Genomic DNA, 21,565 nt, shown 5'->3' with positions numbered 1-21,565 from the left:
GAGGTCTGTAGAGTGCTTCTGGGATCTGGAGAGGGCAGAAATAGGATGAGCAGGGGGTTTGGGAGGCCCACAGAGTGTTCCTGTGGGTCAGCCCTGCGCATGTGCCCTGCCTCCCCACATGCACAGCAGAAACCCGACAATCAGCTGGCTGGCAGGAGGAGCGTGCACATGCGCAGCGGAGCTGAACACCCCAGGTCTTGATAGATCTAAAAAGGTAAGCAGAATTGGTTCTTCTTAATAAATTGATAGTGGATCTCCTAAATAATCTAGGTTTACAAGCTAACTGAAAAAAACTGAAAGATATTCAAAAATAATCTAAAGACAAATAATTTCCACACCACTCCACCAAAAGTTGAGTTGAAGGCAATTATACTTTTATCTACCCATGCTTCAGGGCCAAATATTTTCTACATCATTTATTGAGAAGGCTGCCCCAATCCTGCTTTAATTAATAACTTTATTTGAATTTTTCTACCTACCATTTACTCTATGTTCAGTCCAGACTACTACTGATTAAATGCCCAGAACATAATTCTTGCTCCTCACAGAAGAGGCACATTAATTAATGGTACATTCAACTTGTTCTACTTTCCCCTTATCAAAAAAATGGCACAGCAGAAATGATCATAAGGCATAAATTATTTCCTTTTTAAACCTTCTCCTTACTCTCAACCTATTTGTTGTTATACCTTTGTTTTGCAATTTGATTCTCATTCTCTCTATGCAACCAAATCACCTCACTCATTTTGCAATCAATTCACATTTATCCAGTACAGAACAATATTTCTCCTTTTACCACAGTTTGCTAAGTACTCCATTCCTATAGCATTCAACTTATTTCTAGTTTTCTTCCCTTAGGTAAACACTTTTTTCCACATAACAAAATGGGAAAAGGATACTTTTATTTTCAGGCATTTTTGCTTTGAAAACATTCCTTCTTCACAACAGATCATATACTGCCTATTAACTTTCCACCAGTATTTGATTGTCTTAACATTTCTCCATCCATTTTCCTATGCCAACATTCTACGCAAGCACTTGTTTTCACCATTTACATTTAATAGACAAATGTTCACTCCATTTTTCCCATCAAACATAATTGCTTTGATTTTTGATAGATTTTCAGATCCGTATTTCTTGCTGCATCAGACAATCAAACATTTGTTGCAAATTGCTCAAATTCTCACAATGGCATTTTAAGTATTCAAGTATCAGAATATTGTGAATAATCTTTCACAACCAATTCAGTTCTACCATCACTGTAAGATTCCATATATATTTATCCACAAATTGATTAAACAAAACAATGGACGTCACACATCTTTCAAAACTCTCTCTTCAATCCTGAATCATTCATTTAAGTATTCCATTTATTCTAATACAATACACATGTAATCATACACTCTTATTGCATTGAGAAACCCAAGATGTTCCACAACTCCATGTATGTACAAAACATTCTATAATTCAAGCACTTTGACACACTTTTTATAAATCGATCATCATCCAATAAATTATTTCTCATATTGACATAAGTTTTCAATGACCTTTAGAAGATCAAAAATGTGATATGCAGAGATATTATTGTAAACTGAAGTGGACAAAAGTGTTTACAAACTGACATTGGCAACTTCAATGTACCTGCTGGCAGCTCTGCATTATTATCAGTCCCCCAACATGAAATCTCTCCCAAACTCAATTAGTATTTCTCTAAGCCTAGACATCTCCCTTTGTGACCTCAGGAAAAGGCACAGCTCCTTTAGAAATTGCTGACAAGTAGAATTAGGGTGCCCACATGGGATCTTAGAATCCTTGCCTACTTTGGATCCAAAAATTACACGTACTTTATCATACCTATTTTTATTTGTTTGATTTCTTTACATTCTAAGTCACAATTTCCTATAAAACCATTATTATTTATTATATAGATTACCAAACTAACACAAAGTACTAATTTCTGTTGCCCATCATGGCTTTGGTAAAAAAAAAAAAAAAGCTTTCATTTCACAATTTTAAGCAAGACAGAAACTCTATATTTACCAGTCTTAATTAACCAGTACCACATTTAGCATTCTGTTCTTACTCTGGTGAAAGTACTAGTAATTTCTAGCACATTTGACTGTATGTCACAAGCTTGACTTAAGCCTAGTTTTACTCCAAGATACCAAAAATATTTTATATAAGCTAAGATTACTACTGTACAATACTACTTACAAGCCATTATATCGTTGCCATATTTGCAATATACTGACATATTCTCTGGATGCATTAAGGAAATTAAAGACTTTTTTTTTTATTCTTAAATGTTTTATTCATTTTCATTTTCAATTTTGTACATTCACTTATATACTGAATATTTGCAATAATAATAATATAATAATAAAAAAAGAAAAATCCCAACCTAAACACATCGCTTTCATACACCCCTTCTTCTCCCCCTCCAACTTTCCTTTCTCCCCCAACGATCACCCCTCTTACTTCCCTTTCCCCTCCTATCTTCCTTTCTCGCCTTCCTCACCCTCCTTCCCCTCTCATCCTCCTTACATTCCCCTCTTCCTCCCTCCTTACTTCTCCCTCTTCCTTTCCTCTACTTCTCACTTTGGTGCATTTCTCTATTCCTTAATCTACGCTGAAAAGAAAAAAGAAGAAAAAAAAAATAAAAAGAAAAAAAAAGAGAAAAATAAAAAGAAAAGATAAGGAACAACAGTATACAAGTGTATTCTTCTTATTCTATATATTGAAACTATATCTCCACCCACCCACCCACCCCCAATGAACCCCCCTCCCTAATCCCAGGTCCCACACCCGGCACAGTTCAGTACCATTCACCTTCTAAAATATCTTATTAACAATAATAATGAAAATAAAATAAAAAGAACACTCCGAAAAGAAAAAAAAGAAAAAAATAAATAAAAAAAAATTAAAAATCTTTTGCATTATGCTCAGCCTCCCATCATTCTTAAAATTTAAACAGTATAAATCATTCCATTTATATTTTGTCCTCGTCCCTTACTTCTTTGATATTTACCCCCATCTTCCTGTAGACTCTCCAGATAGCCTTTCTTAACCTTATATTCAAATATTAGTTTATACAAAAATCAATTTATCTTCAAATACAGAGCAGTCTAATCATACTTTCGCTACTCATCTTCCTACCCTTCGTTTCTCATCTCCATTCCTCCCAAGCCCAAATTCCTTAAGATTAGGATCTCGCTCTTCACTTTAAAATCCTGAGCTGTTTATGTTATACTTCAAGCATGTAAATCCGTAAAATGTGTGCCCAAAATCCATACCACTTCATTCAATCCCAAGATCCCTTCATCAATATCCCGCTCCACCTTCCCTTCTGCCCCACTCCTCCCGACTCCATTCATCCCAAACTGCAATTCAAATAAATCTTAGTCCCCGCTTTCCTCACAGAAAACAATTCATGCGCAGTTTGGATTGAAATTCAAATAAGTCTTATAAAAGTCCCGTACAATATCTGTCCAAAATAAGCAATGCTTCTTTCCATTCCTCATCGATACACAGCTTTACCATTTCATCCCAAACAGAAATCCTAAAATTTTAATCAGTCCAAGAGCTTAGAAAGTATTTTAAAGACATCGCTGGATCTATATTCTTTACTCTTCTGCCCTTCCGGAAAGAGAAGGCAACCCTCTGCCTTATAACCACGTGTCCCGCTGCTTTAAAAATATGGCTAAATCCTCAGTTTCCGCTCTTCTGCCTCTCCAGTAGGGGGAGAACAACTCCCTCCTTCTTGTAACCAAGTAAGTTGCTGCTTGTCTTTCCTTCACCTTGTCCTTCCGCATTTCCGAGTGAGTCAAGAAGCCCCGCCTTCAGAGTTTTATAATAAAAGTCCCGAGCTTCCGAAACAGAATTAATACGAAATCTTTGATTTTCGAGTGTAACTGTGATTCCAACTGGAGCTTCCCATTTATACTGTATTTGACGATTTCTAAGTTCTTGGGTTAAAAAAGTATAGCCTCTCCTTGCTTGCAGCATCTGGAGCGGGATTTCTTTAAAGACAAACAAATCATGGCCATCGATTCGGAGCCTGTTGTTGTAAAACTTTTGGGTGATCGCATTTCTGGATTCTCTTGTGAAAAAGTATATAATTATGTCTCTTGGAAGCTGTCGTTGTTCTGCTACACACGAATTCTGGCGATAGATTTTTCGAATATTCCAATCAAAATTGAATCCCGGACCTCCCACCGCTTGGCTGAAAGCTTCTACAAACGTCTGTTTCAAGTTCTCTCCTTTCTTTTCGGGCAGTCCTCTGACTCTTATTGCAAACGCCTTTCTGTTATAATTTATCATTATAAGTTGTGTTTGAGTATCTCTAATCTCTTGTTGTAATACTTGGATGTTGGAAGTCAAATTAGAATTAGCCTCCTCCAAGGTTTCCAGTTTAGTCTCCATTTCTTCGATATAATCTGTCAAAGTAGACATAGCTTCAAACATATCCACCTTTATTTAGGCAATTTTAGTCTGTATTTTGTCGCATAAATCCAGCACAAATTCTTTGATTTCTTGTTTAAAATCATTGAGTATTTGAAAAAGAAGCTCCTGTGTCAAGGAATCTCCAGTAGGGGGTGTAGGAGGCAAAGGCAGCGATTTAGTAACAAGTTCTTTAAGCACATGCGGGGGGGATTTTTTTGCCTGCTTAGACCTGGGAGGCATTATAGATAAAAGCTGAGAATAAACAGATAAACAGTGTCTTCACCTAGTCAGTTCTCAATAAATTATTTGTAGATTTTGCTTGTTAATGAGTAGCAGTCTCCGGGGAGATAAAGCCGGTTAATTGCGTCATCAATCACCAACACAGTAAAAACGCCATCTTGTACTCGGTTGAACAAAGAAGTTTCAAAGGAAAAACAAGGCTGGTGTTTAGATAGTTATAAAAAAAGGAACATCACAGGAGTAAGACCCGCTCGTGTTAGCCTTAAGTTGCTTTAAGCAATTTATCATTGTCCTGAGGGGGGGGATCGCCTGTCTAGGGCTGCAAAAAGGCAGCTGCGAGGAACTGGCTGGAGATAAGAGCTCAGTTACGCTGGATCTCTTCTCCGTTCGCAGCCCAAAAAAAAAAAGGGCTGTGAACTACGAATAAATCCTAGCACCTGAGCTTCTGCCTGCCCCTTTCTGCCAAAAAGGGGTGATATCTATTGATCTTAATTAGATATACAGACCAGAACTCTGAGAGGGGCTCCGTTGAGCTCCTTCGGCGACAGGCTCCACCCCCAGGAAGCCGAAATTAAAGACTTTCATAGTTTCAATAATACTGTTATTAGTAGTCTGATGCTACAAATTCTAGGAAGGAAGCAACTGCTGTACATGAAGTCTGAAAAGACAAAAGATCAACACTGAGATTCAATGGTTTAGCATATTAAATCATTTGAATCTCCTACAACAAAGATGTGAAATACAGCAAATGAAGATCATCTTTGAAGATGGCAACATATCAATGCTTGGGCTGCAAACCTAAGCCTGGGCCTTGTTAGTGTTTGAATGGAAGACCTCCAGGGAATGCATGGTAGACTGGGAAATTGGCCAGGGGAGCAGGGAGAACTTCCTGGAAAAATGCAGTGACAAACCGCTGAGGGAAATTTTACATTAGAATTCTAGACTGCAGTTACATAAAAATTAGCAATGACTTACCTCAGGTTCACAGGAATGGCCTAGTAATGTTTCTAATTTCTTTTATTAAAAAGATGGTGCAGGTGCTCTACTGAAACAATTAGCTCTTCTGAAAATAAGTTTAGATGTGTAACCAAATGTATAAAAGATATTAACAAAAAGATTTGGGGTTTGTTTTCTACTGCCACTGATTTCCAGAATGACTCAGGTGCACAGCCAGATCTCCTGATCTATTAGCAGTTCTATAACAAAACCTCCTGGGAAAAAATGTTTCTCAATTCCAAGAACTAATTTGCGCTGAGAAGCCTCCTGGCTACTCCAAAAGAAAAACATTTTACACATTTCCTGGATCTGGCCTTTTTAAAAATGTAACTATAATTTCTTGTGTATGCTTTACTTACATAAAACTAGAGACTATTTGTATATTTTACTGTCAAAATAGCAAAAAGCTAATTGCCAATGGAACAGTTGGGAGTAAAAGGAGCTCTGAGGCAGGAATAAATTAATCAACTATCATCCTGGTTAATTCTAAAAGATCAGTATACCAAATCACTTCCCTATGTAAATTAAGGTGGTGGCTATCACTAGAAACAAATAAGAACAAAATGCCTAAAATGTTATCTGTTCTTATAGGATCCTGTCCAGAGATTAAAAATAACTAGAAAGTTGACTCTCTCCAATGTTGTTTCTTCTCCTACTTTAAGGTTCAATTAGCTCCAATTGTCTCAGCTTTCAGGTGTAATATGACATTTTTAAGACTTTTTAAGGCTTTGTTTACTTGTTTTCCTATATGTCCTCCTAATTCTCCCAGTTTCTAAATTGATTCTAATTTCACTTGCATTTTATTCTTTATTTTAATATTTTTCTTAGTTGCCTTGAGAACGTTTTAGAATATATGCAAGAAAGAAAACAGCAAAGGACTTTAAGTGGCAGTCCTACCCAAAATGCAGCATAACTTGTGTACCTGGTGCATATTATCCAGTCTACTATCATGAATTTATTAATGTACAATTAAAAGAAAAAATATTTAACTGCATTTTCAAACCTGTGGCCTTTAGTAGTCTGTTTAATCCTGTGCAATATCTTCTGTGGCATGCCGCAGGGTCCAGTACGCTCTCCAATCCTGTTTAACATCTACATGAAGCTGCTAGGTGATATCATCCATGTCCACAAGTTGAGGTATCATTAATATGCAGATGATACTGTACTTTAAATCTCCACCCCAGATGCCCAAGCGATGCTGTTGCTCCCTCTCAGGGTTTCTGGAGGCTGTGGGGGTCTGGATGGGAGACAACAGGCTTTGGCTGAATACTGGTAAGCCTGAGTGTCTTTGGAGCTTTAGCAGAACTAAAGACACTGACATCTTCAGTTCTGGATGGGTGGCACTACCCCGGACGGACTCAGTCCACAGGTTCCCTTGGAGTTGCAACCCCTGTTCAAAGAGCAGATAACAGTCACGGCTAAGAGAGCCTTTGCACAACTTCTGGTTGTGCACTAGTTGCAGCCTTTCCTGGATCAGGAGTCCCTGTGCTCAGTCATTCATGTTCTGGTCCTCTAATGCTTAGACTAATGCAATGTGCTCTACATGAGGCTACCTTTGAAAAGCATTTGGAAGCTTCAACTGGTGCAGAGAACAGAGGCGCAGGGTAGTTTCTGGGAACTGTAGAGTGGCCAATGTTGTACTGCTGTGCTGCAAGCTGCATTAGCTGCCAGTTTGCTCCCAAGTGCAATTCAAGCTGTTGGTTATTACCTATAAAGCTCTGCATGGCATGGGTCCAGGAACTGACCCACCTCTATGGGACAGACCCACTCTACCCAGACCTGCAGAGGAGGCATGCTGCGGATCCCATCAGTCAAAGAATTCTGGCTGGTGAGGTCCAGGAGAAAAATCTTATTTGCTATGGCCCTGGTCCTTTGGAACATCTTCCTGCTGAAGTGAGATTGGCTCCCATTCTCCACAAGAGCCTGTAGACCTGGCTGTACCAATTGGCTTGGAGCCCTAGTGGGGGAATATCACACTGGAAATGGTTGATCAACTAATAGCAGTTCCCACTCCCCACTTTAAATTTTGTGCCTTTCCTTCCCATCTTTTCGTTTTAGTTATAATCTGTATTTTCATTGTGATTTTATACATTTTTGTGTGAGAGATGGGTGGCAAACAAATCAAATCAAATCATAATAAGGATTTTCTTCAATGTTTATATTCTTTCCCTTCCCTTCCACACTGCCATCACCACTATCTCAGTGGATAAAACAAAAGAAACTATAAAAATTAAGTTGGCATAAGGACAACTTAAAATCAGTTTGAGATGTTTAGTGTGCCTTCTCTCAAATAGGAAATGAAGCTCCAGCTGGCGGCAATGTAGCTGCAGTTCAGAAGAGAAGAAGGTAAAAACTCAGATAAAGTAAATGAATTTTTCCACAATCAGTTGAATTAGCTCCTAAAGTACTGAAGGGACTAGAGGAAATTATCACAAAACTTCTAAATACAATGTCTGAAAACTCATGAAAATTGGTGAACAACAAATGTTTTTTTAATCTTTAAAATATGAGAAGGGAGGTCCAGAAAAATTACAAACTTGTCAGTTTGATATCTATACTGGGCAAGGTACTTGAGCAGATCATAAAGCAAGATGCATACCCATTTAGAAAAGAATAGAAAAAAAAGATACAATGGATTAGCCAAATTAACCTGATCTTATTTTTTTACAGTATCACAGGTTTAATAGATCAGAGAACGCTGTAGGTACCTTGAACTCAGCAAAGCATTTGAGAAAGTCTCTTGATAGCTACATTAGCAAAATGCTAAAACATGGCCTCTACTGTATAATGCAAATAGATTCATAATTGGCTAGATGACCACACCCAGAGAATATTCACAATGGCTTTCAAACAGTGTGAAGATTAGTATGGGGTGGAATGACAAAACATCTTGTCTATTCCTCGTACTATTCAACATTTTTATTAGTGACCTGATTAAAAAATGACAAACAGGAAAAGAATTTGATATTCGAGTAGGCTACAAGATGAACATGATTCAACAATGTAATCAGCGTGAATATAGACATTATATCTGGAATTGCATTCACAGGAGGCTAAAGTCCAGATTACAGGAAGTGTAGAACACCTTCTCTGACCAAATTCTTTACATTGGGAATACTGGATTCTGGGTATCACTATTCAAAAAGAACAGTGACAAATTGGAGTGAGTTCAAAGGGGGCTACCAAGATGTGAGCTGTCTGGAATCAAGCTTTGTGAAGAAACATATATCTATTTTACTCCACTCAACAGTGGGGAGATAAGATAGTAATTACAAAAGATGTGCATATTTTTCACCACCCCAGAGAACAGGGCCAGAACCAATGGATTAAAACTACAGCGAGAAAGCTTCAAGTTTAGGGTTAGTTAGGAGGAATTTCCTGACCGTACAAGCTATCAGTCAGTGAACTGGATTGTTACATAAAGTGGTGAATGGCCTTTGCTGGAAGTCTGCAAACACAAGCAGGATACTCATATCTGTCAGAGAAGTTGTAGAGGTTGCAGCACTGAAAAGAGGGTGGATTGTAAAGGTAGCATACTATTAGGCGAGAAAGATCAAGTCCACAAATGAAAATCAATTTCACAATTGCTAAACGTAACTATGCACAGGAATCCTCTCAACTAATGGTTAGCATAGATCAGGGTTGCGTTTGACCTTGGGGAGCTGGGTATGTGTGGTCAGGATGGTCGTGGCCAGTTCGACATCATTTGTGCTGTGGGCCCTTGTGGTGGCCCAAGTGTTCTGCCAGTGAGAATGAAGTTTGGCCTCCCAAGCTTCGTTTTCACTGGCAGAGGGTTGCAAGAGGCTGTTGCAGCTGAAAATGGAGCTGGGGAGGGCCGCATGCTCTGTTTTCACTGGCAGAGACACCATAGGTCGGTCCTGTGCTATTTCCAGGGAGGCCCCATGGGCCACATCTAAGCACCTTGAGGGCTAGATCTGGCCTGCAGGCTTTGAGTTTGACACCCCTGGCATAGATTGATAACAGTTAAAATAATTCAAGAGAGGATTTAGTTCACTTGCAACTATGTAGGGATTTTAGACTGATTGCTCTTTTAACTCCACCCCCAGGTTCTGCTACTCCTTCTATACCAGTGATGGCGAACCTTTTGGGCACCGAGTGCCCAAAATGGAACGGGTGCGGGCGCACCACATACCCAAGGACCAGGTGGCCGGTGCACACATGTGAACAGGCCAGCCGATCTTCAGGTTTCTGGGGCTCCGGCACACACAAAGATCAGCTGGCCGGCACACATCCACATGCCACAAACCAGAAGAGCAGCTGGCAATGGCATGCATGCCCACAGAGAGTGCTCTGCGTACCACCTTTGGCACACGTGCCATAGGTTCGCCATCATGGTTATATACACACCATTTAAAATCTTCTATCAAGCAGTTCAAATCATCTATAAAACATCATCACATGGATATACACAAAATAAACAAATGCTTTGTTCCAAACTCAGAACAAAACCACCCTATTCAGAATGTTCCATTAGAACATTTCATATTTCATGTAGCAAGTATTTAGAAAGAATGAAACTCAAAATATTTTGACTGTTCTGACAAGGAAACAATGGAAATTTGAGATAAGGTACTTACCCCATAGTTTTGTAAGGGCTACCAAATTAGGTAGTCTTATAGCCCAGCCTATATAAAATTGCCAAAGGTAATGATTAAAAAAAAAATCCCCATAGCACAGAAAGGAAGCAATATGTAAGCTCACTTCTTGTGGCTTTTTCCTACATTAAAGCTGGTCACAGAATTGAACCTAGCAAATTACAACAACGGATTCATTTCAACAGATACGTAAGAGCCCCCAAAATTCATTTCTTTGCATAATTTTAGAGAACCATAGAGACAACCTTGCAGATTGGATACATCGGTTAGCAAAGAGGAGTTAAACCCAGGAAAGGAAGAAAATACTAGCAACTTAAATTGGCTCTGTCTTAACTCTCTTTGGCATAGGAGGGAGGGAAAGGAAAACTATCAGGTTTTTATGATTCTATTAGTATAGCCTATATCAATAAAATTGAGTTATAGAATTTTACCTGGAATTTGTTTTCCAGATAAAGCAAATGACAAGTGTTCTGTACAAATTTTAGGGATTCAGAACTGGGTGATTCAATTATATTGAACAAAGGCGTCAAACATGCGGCCAGCAGGCCAGCGATAGGCTGAGTTGTCCCGTGGGGCCATGCTGCCCTGGCCCCCCTGGCCATGACAACCCAGTTGGCCATGACAACCAGGTCGTGCCCTCCCGATCCCCCAAGGGCAAAGAAAATCCTGATATGACCCGCAATGGGATTGTGTTTGACACCCCTGATATAGAACTAGACAATCTGTTAGGTCACTGTCTTAAGAGATATTTCCTTACTAGATTCCTCAATGCCTTCAACAATGGCAAAGCTTCTAATGTACTTGAAAAGTTTTTTAAAAATCAGGGAAATATTGAGAGATGTATCTGCCTTGAAAATAGCCCATGTTGAACTGTCTAGCAGAGTCAAGCATCAAGCACTGACCACAGGAAATATTTTGTAACATTTTGTATTGTTTTATACATGAATTGTTTTATAAAATTTGTTAAATTACAATTCCATTGGAATCATGGGATCCGGGATTTATATGCATTCTGGAGTCTCAAATTTTTAGTCCATGTGGGATTTCTTGGTTCAAAAGTTGTTGCCCTACAATACAACATTTCACCCAATTTAAGAGTATATAGATGTTATTATCTTAAACTTCTAGTCTGCAACTATGGAAACATTCAAATTAATTACAGATCTTCTATGCCATTTATATAGACTCATACAGTATACTTTATCAGTATATTTTAACAGTGTGAGGATTTTATTTCAAAGCTGCTTTGAGTTCCTGAGCAAAAGGTAGAATATCAATCTAAGAAGCAAATAAAAATAGCCAGTTTCTTGTAACAATAGACTGCAAAGTATTTTACTGAAGTTTGAACTTATAGGATATTTAAAATATTTTCATTTAGGAACATGCTTCACCATTCCTAAAAGTCACTGATGTTTGTTTTTACAGAAAAACAGGATGATATATGTGCAACCACCTTATTTATACACGTTTATAACAAAATGGCATTATACAGACAGTATATAAACTATCAACAGCTAAGGCTAACTTCTGAATACTCAGTATTAGGAAGCCTAAATTCAACTGTGATTTAAAAGCATTCATATTTAGAATCTGGCAAAGAAAAAAAGATCCACTTGAAGTTACCATATTACAAAAAACACCGCATTTTAATTTTGATATCAAAGATTAAAGCTCCCAATATCCTCGTTTGTGTGTGTGTGTCTGTAAGTGTGTGTAAAATTTAGATTTTTCAGCAGAAACAAAGAGCTAGAACTTTTATGATGATTTGCACAAAATCTTAAATATGTAACTATTAATTTTTTAGCTGTGTTGTATGCCCCTCAGCGCTGCTTGTTTGCGAGATGAGTGGCTATATAAATTGATTCATTGATTGAATGAATGAATAAACAAACAAACAAACAAACAAACAAACCTATACACACAGATTGACATTTTGGGAAGTTAATGTTTCCCTAACCTTTCAATACTAATGTGGGCGTGGATATTGTTTATTAACAATACAAAGCTGCTAAAATATTGTTTCATTATTAACTGAATAACAACAAATGATGAACAACAGCTGAATAAGAACGAATAAAATTACTCCATCTAGATTAGCCCTATCTATACTGACAGTAGCTTTTCAAGACTAGAACTCCTTGTTAAAACAATCAATGGAAGACAGAATCTGGGATTTTCCCTAGCCAATGCAAATCTTCTGTCAATGAGCTACAGTTCTTTTCTTGACTGTATATGTAACCTTTCTGATTAAGAGTTGTTTACTAAAATGAGGTTTATGTGACTTTTCATGTTATCAACAAGACTGGAAACACAGAAGTGTATTTTACCCAGAACTAACTACAAATTGCTGCTGAGAATCATTTGATGATGAGATGGATGGCATATAGATTTAATAAATAAATTAAATTAAATGTATACATACCAAAAGGATTAAGGTTTAAAACAAAGTTTGAATCAACTGCAGAAATAAGGTATAAAATGATTTTTAAAAAAATCAGGAATCAAATTGATTCACAGTGATTTCAGATGCGGGAAACAATCTTTACTTGCTTGGCTCATTAATGAAATAATTAGAATTTCAGAAGGCATGTCATCTGAATTTCTAACGTTCTTATATAGTCAAAAAACAGCACCTTTTATCATATTTATAATTTATAATGACACATATACAAACTTTCAGATGTAGTCTTAATGACATGGAAGTAATCAGCTACCCTGCCAAATCATTCTGGTAATATGATTACCATGATGCACTAGAAAATGGGAGGGGGGGTGTTTGTTGAAAAACTTTGGTATTAATGTCTCTCCAGCAACTTTCAACTAAGCTAACCTTTGGTTTACTGAAAACCAATGAGAAATATGGGTATATCTGACACAAAACACCAACCATTTTGAGCATATGCTAAGAGATCTTTTCTAGCCTTGAAAGCAAATGTGACTTTTCTAACAACAAAGAGTGGTCTTCATCCAGTGAGCCACAGTTACCTGTTTCTCCAGAGAGGATGGAATATTTGGCAAGCAACAGCTGTTTTCCCATCCCAACTGTCAGATCACAGAAATAGAGGCGGGTTTTTAATCATTTACACTTCAAAAACTCGTTTTAGTACAAAGATTTGAGGGCGGCGCAAGGAGATGGGGAGGGGGGAAGGAAAGAGTTCCTTGTATCTTACTGCGGGTCTTCCCAATCATCCAGAATGCTGGACTACAACTCCCATCACCTGCACCTAAACATGGAGGCTGAAGACGGTGGGAATTGAAGCCTAACAACTCCAGAGGCCACTGCCTGGAGGAGAAACCGCCTAACAGTGACGAAGGCGCTCAAAGAGAGAGAAAAGTAAACTTGGTGCCACCCGTACCGTCCGTCCCCCCCGTCCGTCCGTCCCCCCACGCCCAACCCAACCCCGCGTACCGTCCTGGCGGCCTCTGCCCAGGTCCTGCCCTTCTTCTTGCGGCCCTTTTCCCTCATGGCAGCTGGCTACTGGCAAGAGCCGAAGAACCGATGGAATGAATGAATGAAGGAAGGCACGAGGGGAGGGGGCGTGTCCGAGGCCGGTGCGGGGTCTCTGCCGTGGGAGGGGGAGGAGAAGGAAGGGTTGGCCTCGGCCGCTACTTAAATCCTGAGTCTCGCAACGCCCGCAGCTACCCCAGCCGCCATGTTGGGAAACCTACAGTAATCACGTGACAGTGCCTCCACTTCTCCCCCTCCCTCCCTCCCTCCTCCTCTTCGGCCTGCCCGCCAACTGACCGCGTAATCCCGCCCACTGCCAGTGTAGGAAACGGGACGGAGGTGGAGCCAAAGGGAATTGGTGACAGGCGGCTCCGCCCTGCAGCGGGGGAAACAAGGCGTTGAGAGACAGATGCGCATGCGTCGTGCTGGGGTGACGGGAAAACGCCATAGTCGTGGCCTTCCACCCAGTGTCGTAGGTTTGGATTGCCTAGGGTAGTTTTCTAATATTACGCATGCGCACCGTCCTGGGACGCGTTTCACCATCTGGGGAGGCGTCGTTACAGACGGACTCCCTGTGGGAACCTGAGTGTAGAGTTTCTGGGTGTTAATTGCAAGCTCTTTAATCGGGTCTCTTCAGTGCCCGGGCTTTCTCCTGTTGGTGGCAGAAATGAGGCTGTTCGATATTGGCTACACTCCGGTTGCTATGCTGTCCATATCGAGTCTCAATTCAGCAGTTTCTCATGGAGTTACGTCCGCATAAGACACTATTCAGGGCATCACTGAGCCCTGGTTTATAGGATTGATTCGACCCACGCTTATTTGGCACGGCAAGTTAAAAGGAACAAGGAGAATAGAAATAGAAATATATAAAAGAAATAATAGAATAGGAATAAGAATAGAATAGAAATAGAAATATATAAAAGAAATAATAGAACAGGAAAAAGAATAGAATAGAAATATATAAAAGAAATAATAGAATAGGAATAGAAATATATAAAAGAAATAATAGAATAGGAAATAGAATAGAATAGAAATATATAAATAAACAGTAGAACATGAAAAATAATAGAATAGAAATATATAAAAGAAGTAATAGAATAGGAATAAGAATGGAATAGAAATATATAAAAGAAATAATAGAATAGGAATAGAAATATAGAAAATAAATAATACAATAGGAAAAGTAATAGAATAGAAATATAGAAAAGAAATAATGGACTAGGAGTAGAATAGAATAGACTTCGGAGGTCTTCTAGTTCAGGGATCACCAACATTTTGGACTTCAGGGACCACTACATTCATAATTTTAAATCCCGTGGACCACTAATATGATTTTTTAATAAAAGATAAATAGTATTTAGTGTAATATAAAAAATGCAAATGATTTTTCTGCGGACCACCAATTTTTTCTCGTGGACCACCAGTGGTCCACGGACCATCAGTTGGTGACCACTGTTCTAGTCCAACCTACTGCTCAAGCAGGAAACCCTATATCATTTCAGACAAATGGTTGTCCAATCACTTCTTAAAAACTTGGAGGAAAGTTGTTCCACTGGTTAATTGTTCTCACTATCAAGAAATTTTTCCTTAGTTCGAGGTTAATTCTCTCCTTGATTAATTTCCACCCATTGCTTCTTGTTCTGCCTTCAGGTGCTTTGGGGAATAATCATTTTTGTTGCTCTTCCCTCCATTATTTCTAGAGCATGTGGGTCAAACTAGCTGCATCACTTTGCCATCATATGACATTTCGTGATGTTTTTTCCCATTCACGGAGCTGAGGTGGATGTGGCCTGTGCATGATGCACCCGGATCGCAGGCCGCCAGTTTGACCCTTGTTCTAGAGGCTCAACATCTTCGATGCTGTATTCCAAGTGTGGTCTTATCCTAGGTATCATAAAGTGGTATTAAGCAGAGGTGGTATTCAGTTCTGGAGAACCAGTAGTGGAAATTTTGAGTAGTTCAGAGAAACAGCAAATAGGCTGGTCCCACCCCCACTGCCTCCCAGCTGATCTTTTGTTGCCCTGAACAGGAGAACGGAGCTGGAAAGCAGATTAGTGTGGTGGGGAGAGAATGAGGATTTTGTGGTAATTTTCCCCTGCAATGCCCACCAACCCATGTCACACCCACCAAGCCACGCGCATAGAACCAGTAGTAAAAAAAAATTGAATCCGACCACTGGTATTAACACTTCACATAAACAGTAACACAGTTCAAAGGGACCTTGGAGGTCATCTGGTCCAACCCCCTGCTCATGCAGGAGACATGATCTTGATTCTATCCTTCTGTTAATACAGCCTAGAACTGTATTGGCTTTTTTGGCAGCTGCAGCACACTGCTGGCTCATAAAAGCCAGTTGGGTGACTTTGGCCCGTCACCGTCAGTCCAATCCATCTCACAAGAGTTGTGGGGAAAATAGGAAGCGGGACTATTAGGTATATAAGCGGTTTGAGTTGATGCTTTGTTCGTATGTATTTTTATTTATCATATTTAAGAACCGCCCATGTCCCTCAGAGGGTCTCTAGGCGGTATACAATTAAATATTTAAAAACTTGAACGGTTTGTTAAACGTAGTTGGCAGACATTTGGCAAGCTAAGCATACTGTATTTTTCAGTCTATAAGACGCTCCGGACCATAAGATACACATTAGCTTTAGAGGAGGAAAACAATAAAAAAAATTCTCCCTGTCTCCAGTGTCCATCCGATATTCATCTGGCTAGCATCTTTGCAGCAAAGAGCCTGCTCAGCTTCAGCATGTTATTGTAGCCCCAGCACATGGCTTGTCAAGACTCTGCTCTATTGCACCAATCACCGGTCAGCTGAGTGACAGCTGGATCCCGGACTCCTGTAACCTCGCTGATCAGCCGTCTGGTCAACCAAAAATGCTGCCATTGCTGCCTCCTCCATGTCTGCTGCCTCTGCCGGGAATGCTGGAGCCTTTGCTGCTGAACAGCTGATTGCCAGTTGGATCAGCCTCCTGGAGTAGCATGAATCAGCTGTTTTAGGTGGCAGGGATCCCTGCCACCTATCACCGCCACTGCCTATCGCTGTGCTGCCATTCAGCATCTTATAGATCAAATATTGCAGCAGGGGGGAGGAGTGTTGGTGCCCTGCTGCCTGTCACCGCCACTGGGGAATGCTGGAGCCTTTGCTGCCAAGCAGCTGATTGGTGGTTGGATCAGCCTCCTGGAATACCACTGATCAGCTGTTCTAGGCGGTGGGGATTGCTGCTGCCGATCGCTGCCACTGCCTATCACCCCCACCGCCATGCAGCAGTGATTGGCAAGGCAATCCCCATTGCCTAGAATAGCTGATCAGTGGTATTCTGGTAGGTCAAGCCAATTGCCAATCAGCTGTTCAGTGGTGAAGGCGCCAGCATTCCTCGCTGGCAAGGAATAGCGGTGGCAGTGGTGACAGGCACCAACCCCCTTCCCCACCCCTGCTGCAATATTCATGCTATAAGACGCACAGACATTTCCATGCATTTTGGGGGGGAGGTGCATCCTATAGACTGAAAAATATGGCAATTTTCAAGAACAACCTCCCCCTATGTGTGAAAAGTTTTTGATCAGTGTGTTCTGTTCTAACATGCTGGTGAAACTTGGACACTAACCTCACAATTGACACAAAAGCTACGAGTGGCGCAGCTATGGAAAGATACATACTCGGCATTACAAGAGAAGATAGAAAGACCTGCACATGGATTAGAAAACAAAAAGCATATGATATTATCAAGAGAATAAAAGAATTGAAATGGAAATGGGTTGTTTAGATAGCAAGAAGAACTAGGTGGACCAAGGCAATCATAAAATGGATCCCACTCAGTGGTGGGTTTCAAAAAAATTTGGAACCTCTTCTGTAGGTGTGGCCTGCTTTCCGGGTCCACTGGTGGAACCTCTTCTAACTGGTTCGGTAGATTTGACGAACCGGCTCTACCGAACTGGTGCGAACCGGTAGGAACCCACCTCTGATCCCACTTGATAAAAACATCCATGAAGGAGACCTTTCAGTTCATAGACAATGACTAAAATGATGCTATATACATACATACATACATACATACATACATACATACATACATACATACATACATACATACATATATATATATATATATATATATATATAGAGAGAGAGAGAGAGAGAGAGAGAAAGAGATTGGTTATAAAAAATTCTCAGTCTCTTTTTTAGGCAAGGGCAGGAAATGATCCAAGAGTATGAAAAGTACTTTAATACCATAAGAAGTATTGTATCAGAATCTTCAAATCTTCCTTGCATCAAAATATGCCTAACAAAATTAAGATAGAATTGTTTCTATCATAACTCTATCATAAGTAGCACTATTTGTGGTGTGAAATTGGTAACATCAAGCATCCATTTATTCTCTAAGGCACTAACTTGATGTCAGAAAACAGAAAAATATTTTTTTGATCCCAACTCCACAGAAGACAGATGGTCATATGTTCCTAGTGCGGAAGAGTTTTGCTGCTGGATATGGTCCTGGTAGTAATGTTGACATTTCTGAAGCTCTTGGTATAGGAGACTTCTACATTTTAAGCCAATTTATTTGAAAAATGCATGTGTCGAGGGGAAGTTATAGGGTTTTTTAAAAAATCCTGCCTTAAGGCAGAACTTTGAACTCAGTTTCCTGTGATTAGATTAGATCAAAATGGCTGCCATTTCAGAATTACCCTAGCCCAGTTCAAATTATATCTGCCACTCATTAAGGTAAACCACCAATCTTTTTGCATCCATAATGATAATCCAGGCTTTGGGAGCCAAAAGTGGCCCTTTTGTTATGGATAGATCACCAGCTTGAAGGGTGAGATGGTTTGCTTCAACCCTCCTTGCGGAGAGACAAGGCAAGATTCAGGGTCAATCCATGGTGTATTCTGGATCTGGTGGAATCCCAGGATATGCTAGGAGGGATGTTACTGAATGACATTGTTACTGAAATCTTAATGGAGAGCTGGAATAATCTGGCTCTTGACCAGAAGACTCTTAAGCAGTCTTTGTGTGTTCATCAAGTGCATGAGTTATCTTGATTTACTGAGGAAACATTGGAAATTAAGCATGCTAGGGGAACCTGTGAAAAAACCCCAAACTTTCTGCTTTTCTCCACAGATAGACTATCAGAATGAACCGCCCATGCAGAGCAAGAACTGGAGGGGAAGGGCATTCCCACTACAGAGCACATGAGCTAATTGGAGCAGAAACATTGCCGACAATGGAATGAAGCATGGCAGACAGACTGCTTAGCACAGCAAGAAAATGCTACTTTAATGTGGAGCAAGAAAAGAAGGGTGGAGAATAAGCTTACAGAGGTTGGATGTGAATTGAGAATAATGCCTTGCATCATTTTGTGTTATTGCGTAAGTTTGTTTTATGCACCTTGAAGATGTGGCCAGTGTATTTGTCCTTCTACCATTGTTCTTCCTTTATATCCAGCACTCTTAGCTTTAGTATGTCAAATTTTCCTTTACTAGCCAAGGTCACCTACATATTACAGGAGATAACAGTTCTTCGATGAAACTGATTTTGTGCATCTCCTTTCACTCTGGCTTCTGGCAAAGTCATGGCACAAAAGTGGCATGAGTTGCCTGGTGGACAATCTCCTAAGGAATTATGAAAGGAATACGATGTTCCTGTTTGTGCTACTAAATGTAGCACAAGCGACTTTTTATACCATCAACCGTGTTAGAGTTGATGGCATGACTTTGTCATAGTTCTGATCCTCTGTGAGGATAGATTTTAGAGGGTAGGAGGAGAATATTGCTGTACTTGCAACTGCATTTCACAAAGCCAGAAAAATGGCATAATTCACTAAGAAGATTAAGTATGTTTTGTGAATGCAGCCAATATGTCACACTCATTTTTTTTATTTTGCAAATTTTATTTTTATGCATTTTTATTGTGTATTTCTTTTTCTTTTTTTTTAGCTTTAGGTACATTCTAACTTATTATCTATTTCCAAATGGCTGCCTGGTAAGTAACAGGAGCATGAAAGCAGAATCCCACAAAAGTAGCAAAACACACCAACACTGTAGGTTAAGTGAGAACTTTCATTTGGGTTTAAGATATGAAAAATGAGGAATTCTATTTGATTCCATTTTGAACCAGTTCATTCAATAGCTATATTTTTTCTCAGTTGACCTAATTCATGAATTCTATGGGGATTAAATATATTTTCACCTATTATACTTTTTAATTTGCACAGCACCACATTTGCAATACAGAAAGACCTTTAAATATGTTTCTGGTAAATGATATTTTCTATTTGATTTGATATAGAGAATCTAGGTTGAGGGGAAGCTAATATCTGTTGGACCCGGTCACTGAATGAATCAATTTTCTGAGTTTGTTTTCTATCTCCTGATTTCTAGCACAGTGTCTTAACTATACCAAACTTTCCTGAACTATAAAGTGAGCTATTGAACCAAGCAGTTTGGTTTTTACACCCCCTAAAGTAGAAAAGCTTAACCAAGATTAATGCTAGAATAATGTATAAATGAATCTGTTGCTCTTCCTGAATGAGCTGAGCATGTAGTATTGTTTGAACAGGGCCAGTAGGTAGAAATCTGTTTTGAAGGCTGGATGTATTTTTTCTATAATCAGCTGCTCTTTCTCAGCCAGAACCATAACCTTCCATTAAGATTCCCATACATTTCTTTAGCAGCTAATCTGTCAACCTGTCTCTCTCTTATAGATGATACTCCATTCCTTTATCAGTTTTCCAAGAAATCTGAGAAGAATCTCTACTTCAACTCTTGCGTAGGAGAGCTGCAATGAAGAATAGATTGGACTTCTTTAACTTGTTTTTGCACAACACTTTAAACCTTTAAAAAAAGCTCTCTTGGTGATCACCATTTTTGTAATGTTGTATTTAGCAATATGAGTTTTGTTCAATAACTCCTATCCAAAAATGTCACTTTGGTTTTATATTGAGTTTTTGAACAAATTAAAATTGGCCATTTTGGCTCTGACCAGCCCAATAAGCCTCGCGCCTTATTAATCAATGAAGTGGAAGAGAGTCAAATGGCAAGGCATGAACATCTATTCAGACTTCTGGATTAATATAGATTCCAGTTTATTTATCCCACGTATTTACCTGCATATCTGTATAACTTTTTTGATATATGTGGTTGAGCAGATTCAAAATCAGAGCTACTTTTAACTCCAAACGACCACTAGATGGGAGCAAAGAGATAGGGAAAACTCTTTTCTAAGTGTTAATAAAGTTTACCTATTTACCAGTGGTGAAATTCTTTTTTTTTTACTATCGGTTCTGTGGATGTCGATAGTGGGCGTGGCAGGGGAAGGATACTGCAAAATCCCCATTCCCTCCCCACTCCTGGGGGAAGGATATTGCAAAATCTCCATTCCCACCCCACGCTGGGGCCAGCCAGAGGTGGTATTTGCCGGTTCTCCGAACTACTCAAAATTTCTGCTACTGATTCTCCAGAACCTGTCAGCACCTGCTCACTTTCACCCCTGCTATTTACTTTATCTTTCACTACCACCTAGGGATTGAATTTTCCACTCTGTTCAAGACTGCATTGACCTGAGAAAGGAATGTTTTACTCAACAATACAAAATGAAGATCACTAGGTGTTGCCCCAACACATGTAAAGAAAGGCACATTCTGGAGGTTGAGAAGTTCCCTGAGGATGGGCTCCAGCATGAGTCCGAAAGCTTGGAAGAACAAACCTCTGGTCCTGATGATTCAGATTGGATCCTGCAACATTATCCTGGGACACATATATTTGCCTTCATTTGAAAAGAAAGTCAGTCTACTGAGCAAGAAACAGGACAATGAACAGGGTT

The 21,565-nt window shown here is 39.5% G+C and overlaps 1 protein-coding gene across 1 annotated transcript in view; it reads right to left on the bottom strand.

Moving 5' to 3' along the window:
- The window catches only part of ASXL2 (ASXL transcriptional regulator 2), a 74,516-nt gene extending 60,535 nt beyond the window's left edge, over positions 1–13,981 (bottom strand). Inside the window, exon 1 of the mRNA XM_032215546.1 lies at positions 13,705–13,981. Within this exon, the coding sequence (XP_032071437.1) occupies positions 13,705–13,761 (57 nt within the window). The 5' untranslated portion in view covers positions 13,762–13,981. The remainder of the gene's footprint in view (positions 1–13,704) is intronic.
- Between the last annotated feature and the right edge of the window lie 7,584 nt (positions 13,982–21,565).

This window comes from Thamnophis elegans, chromosome 4 (assembly GCF_009769535.1).
Source record: "Thamnophis elegans isolate rThaEle1 chromosome 4, rThaEle1.pri, whole genome shotgun sequence".
NCBI lineage: Eukaryota > Metazoa > Chordata > Lepidosauria > Squamata > Colubridae > Thamnophis > Thamnophis elegans.
The sequence above is the reverse complement of the archived record's forward strand: the minus strand, read 5'-3'. Positions and strand labels throughout refer to the sequence as shown.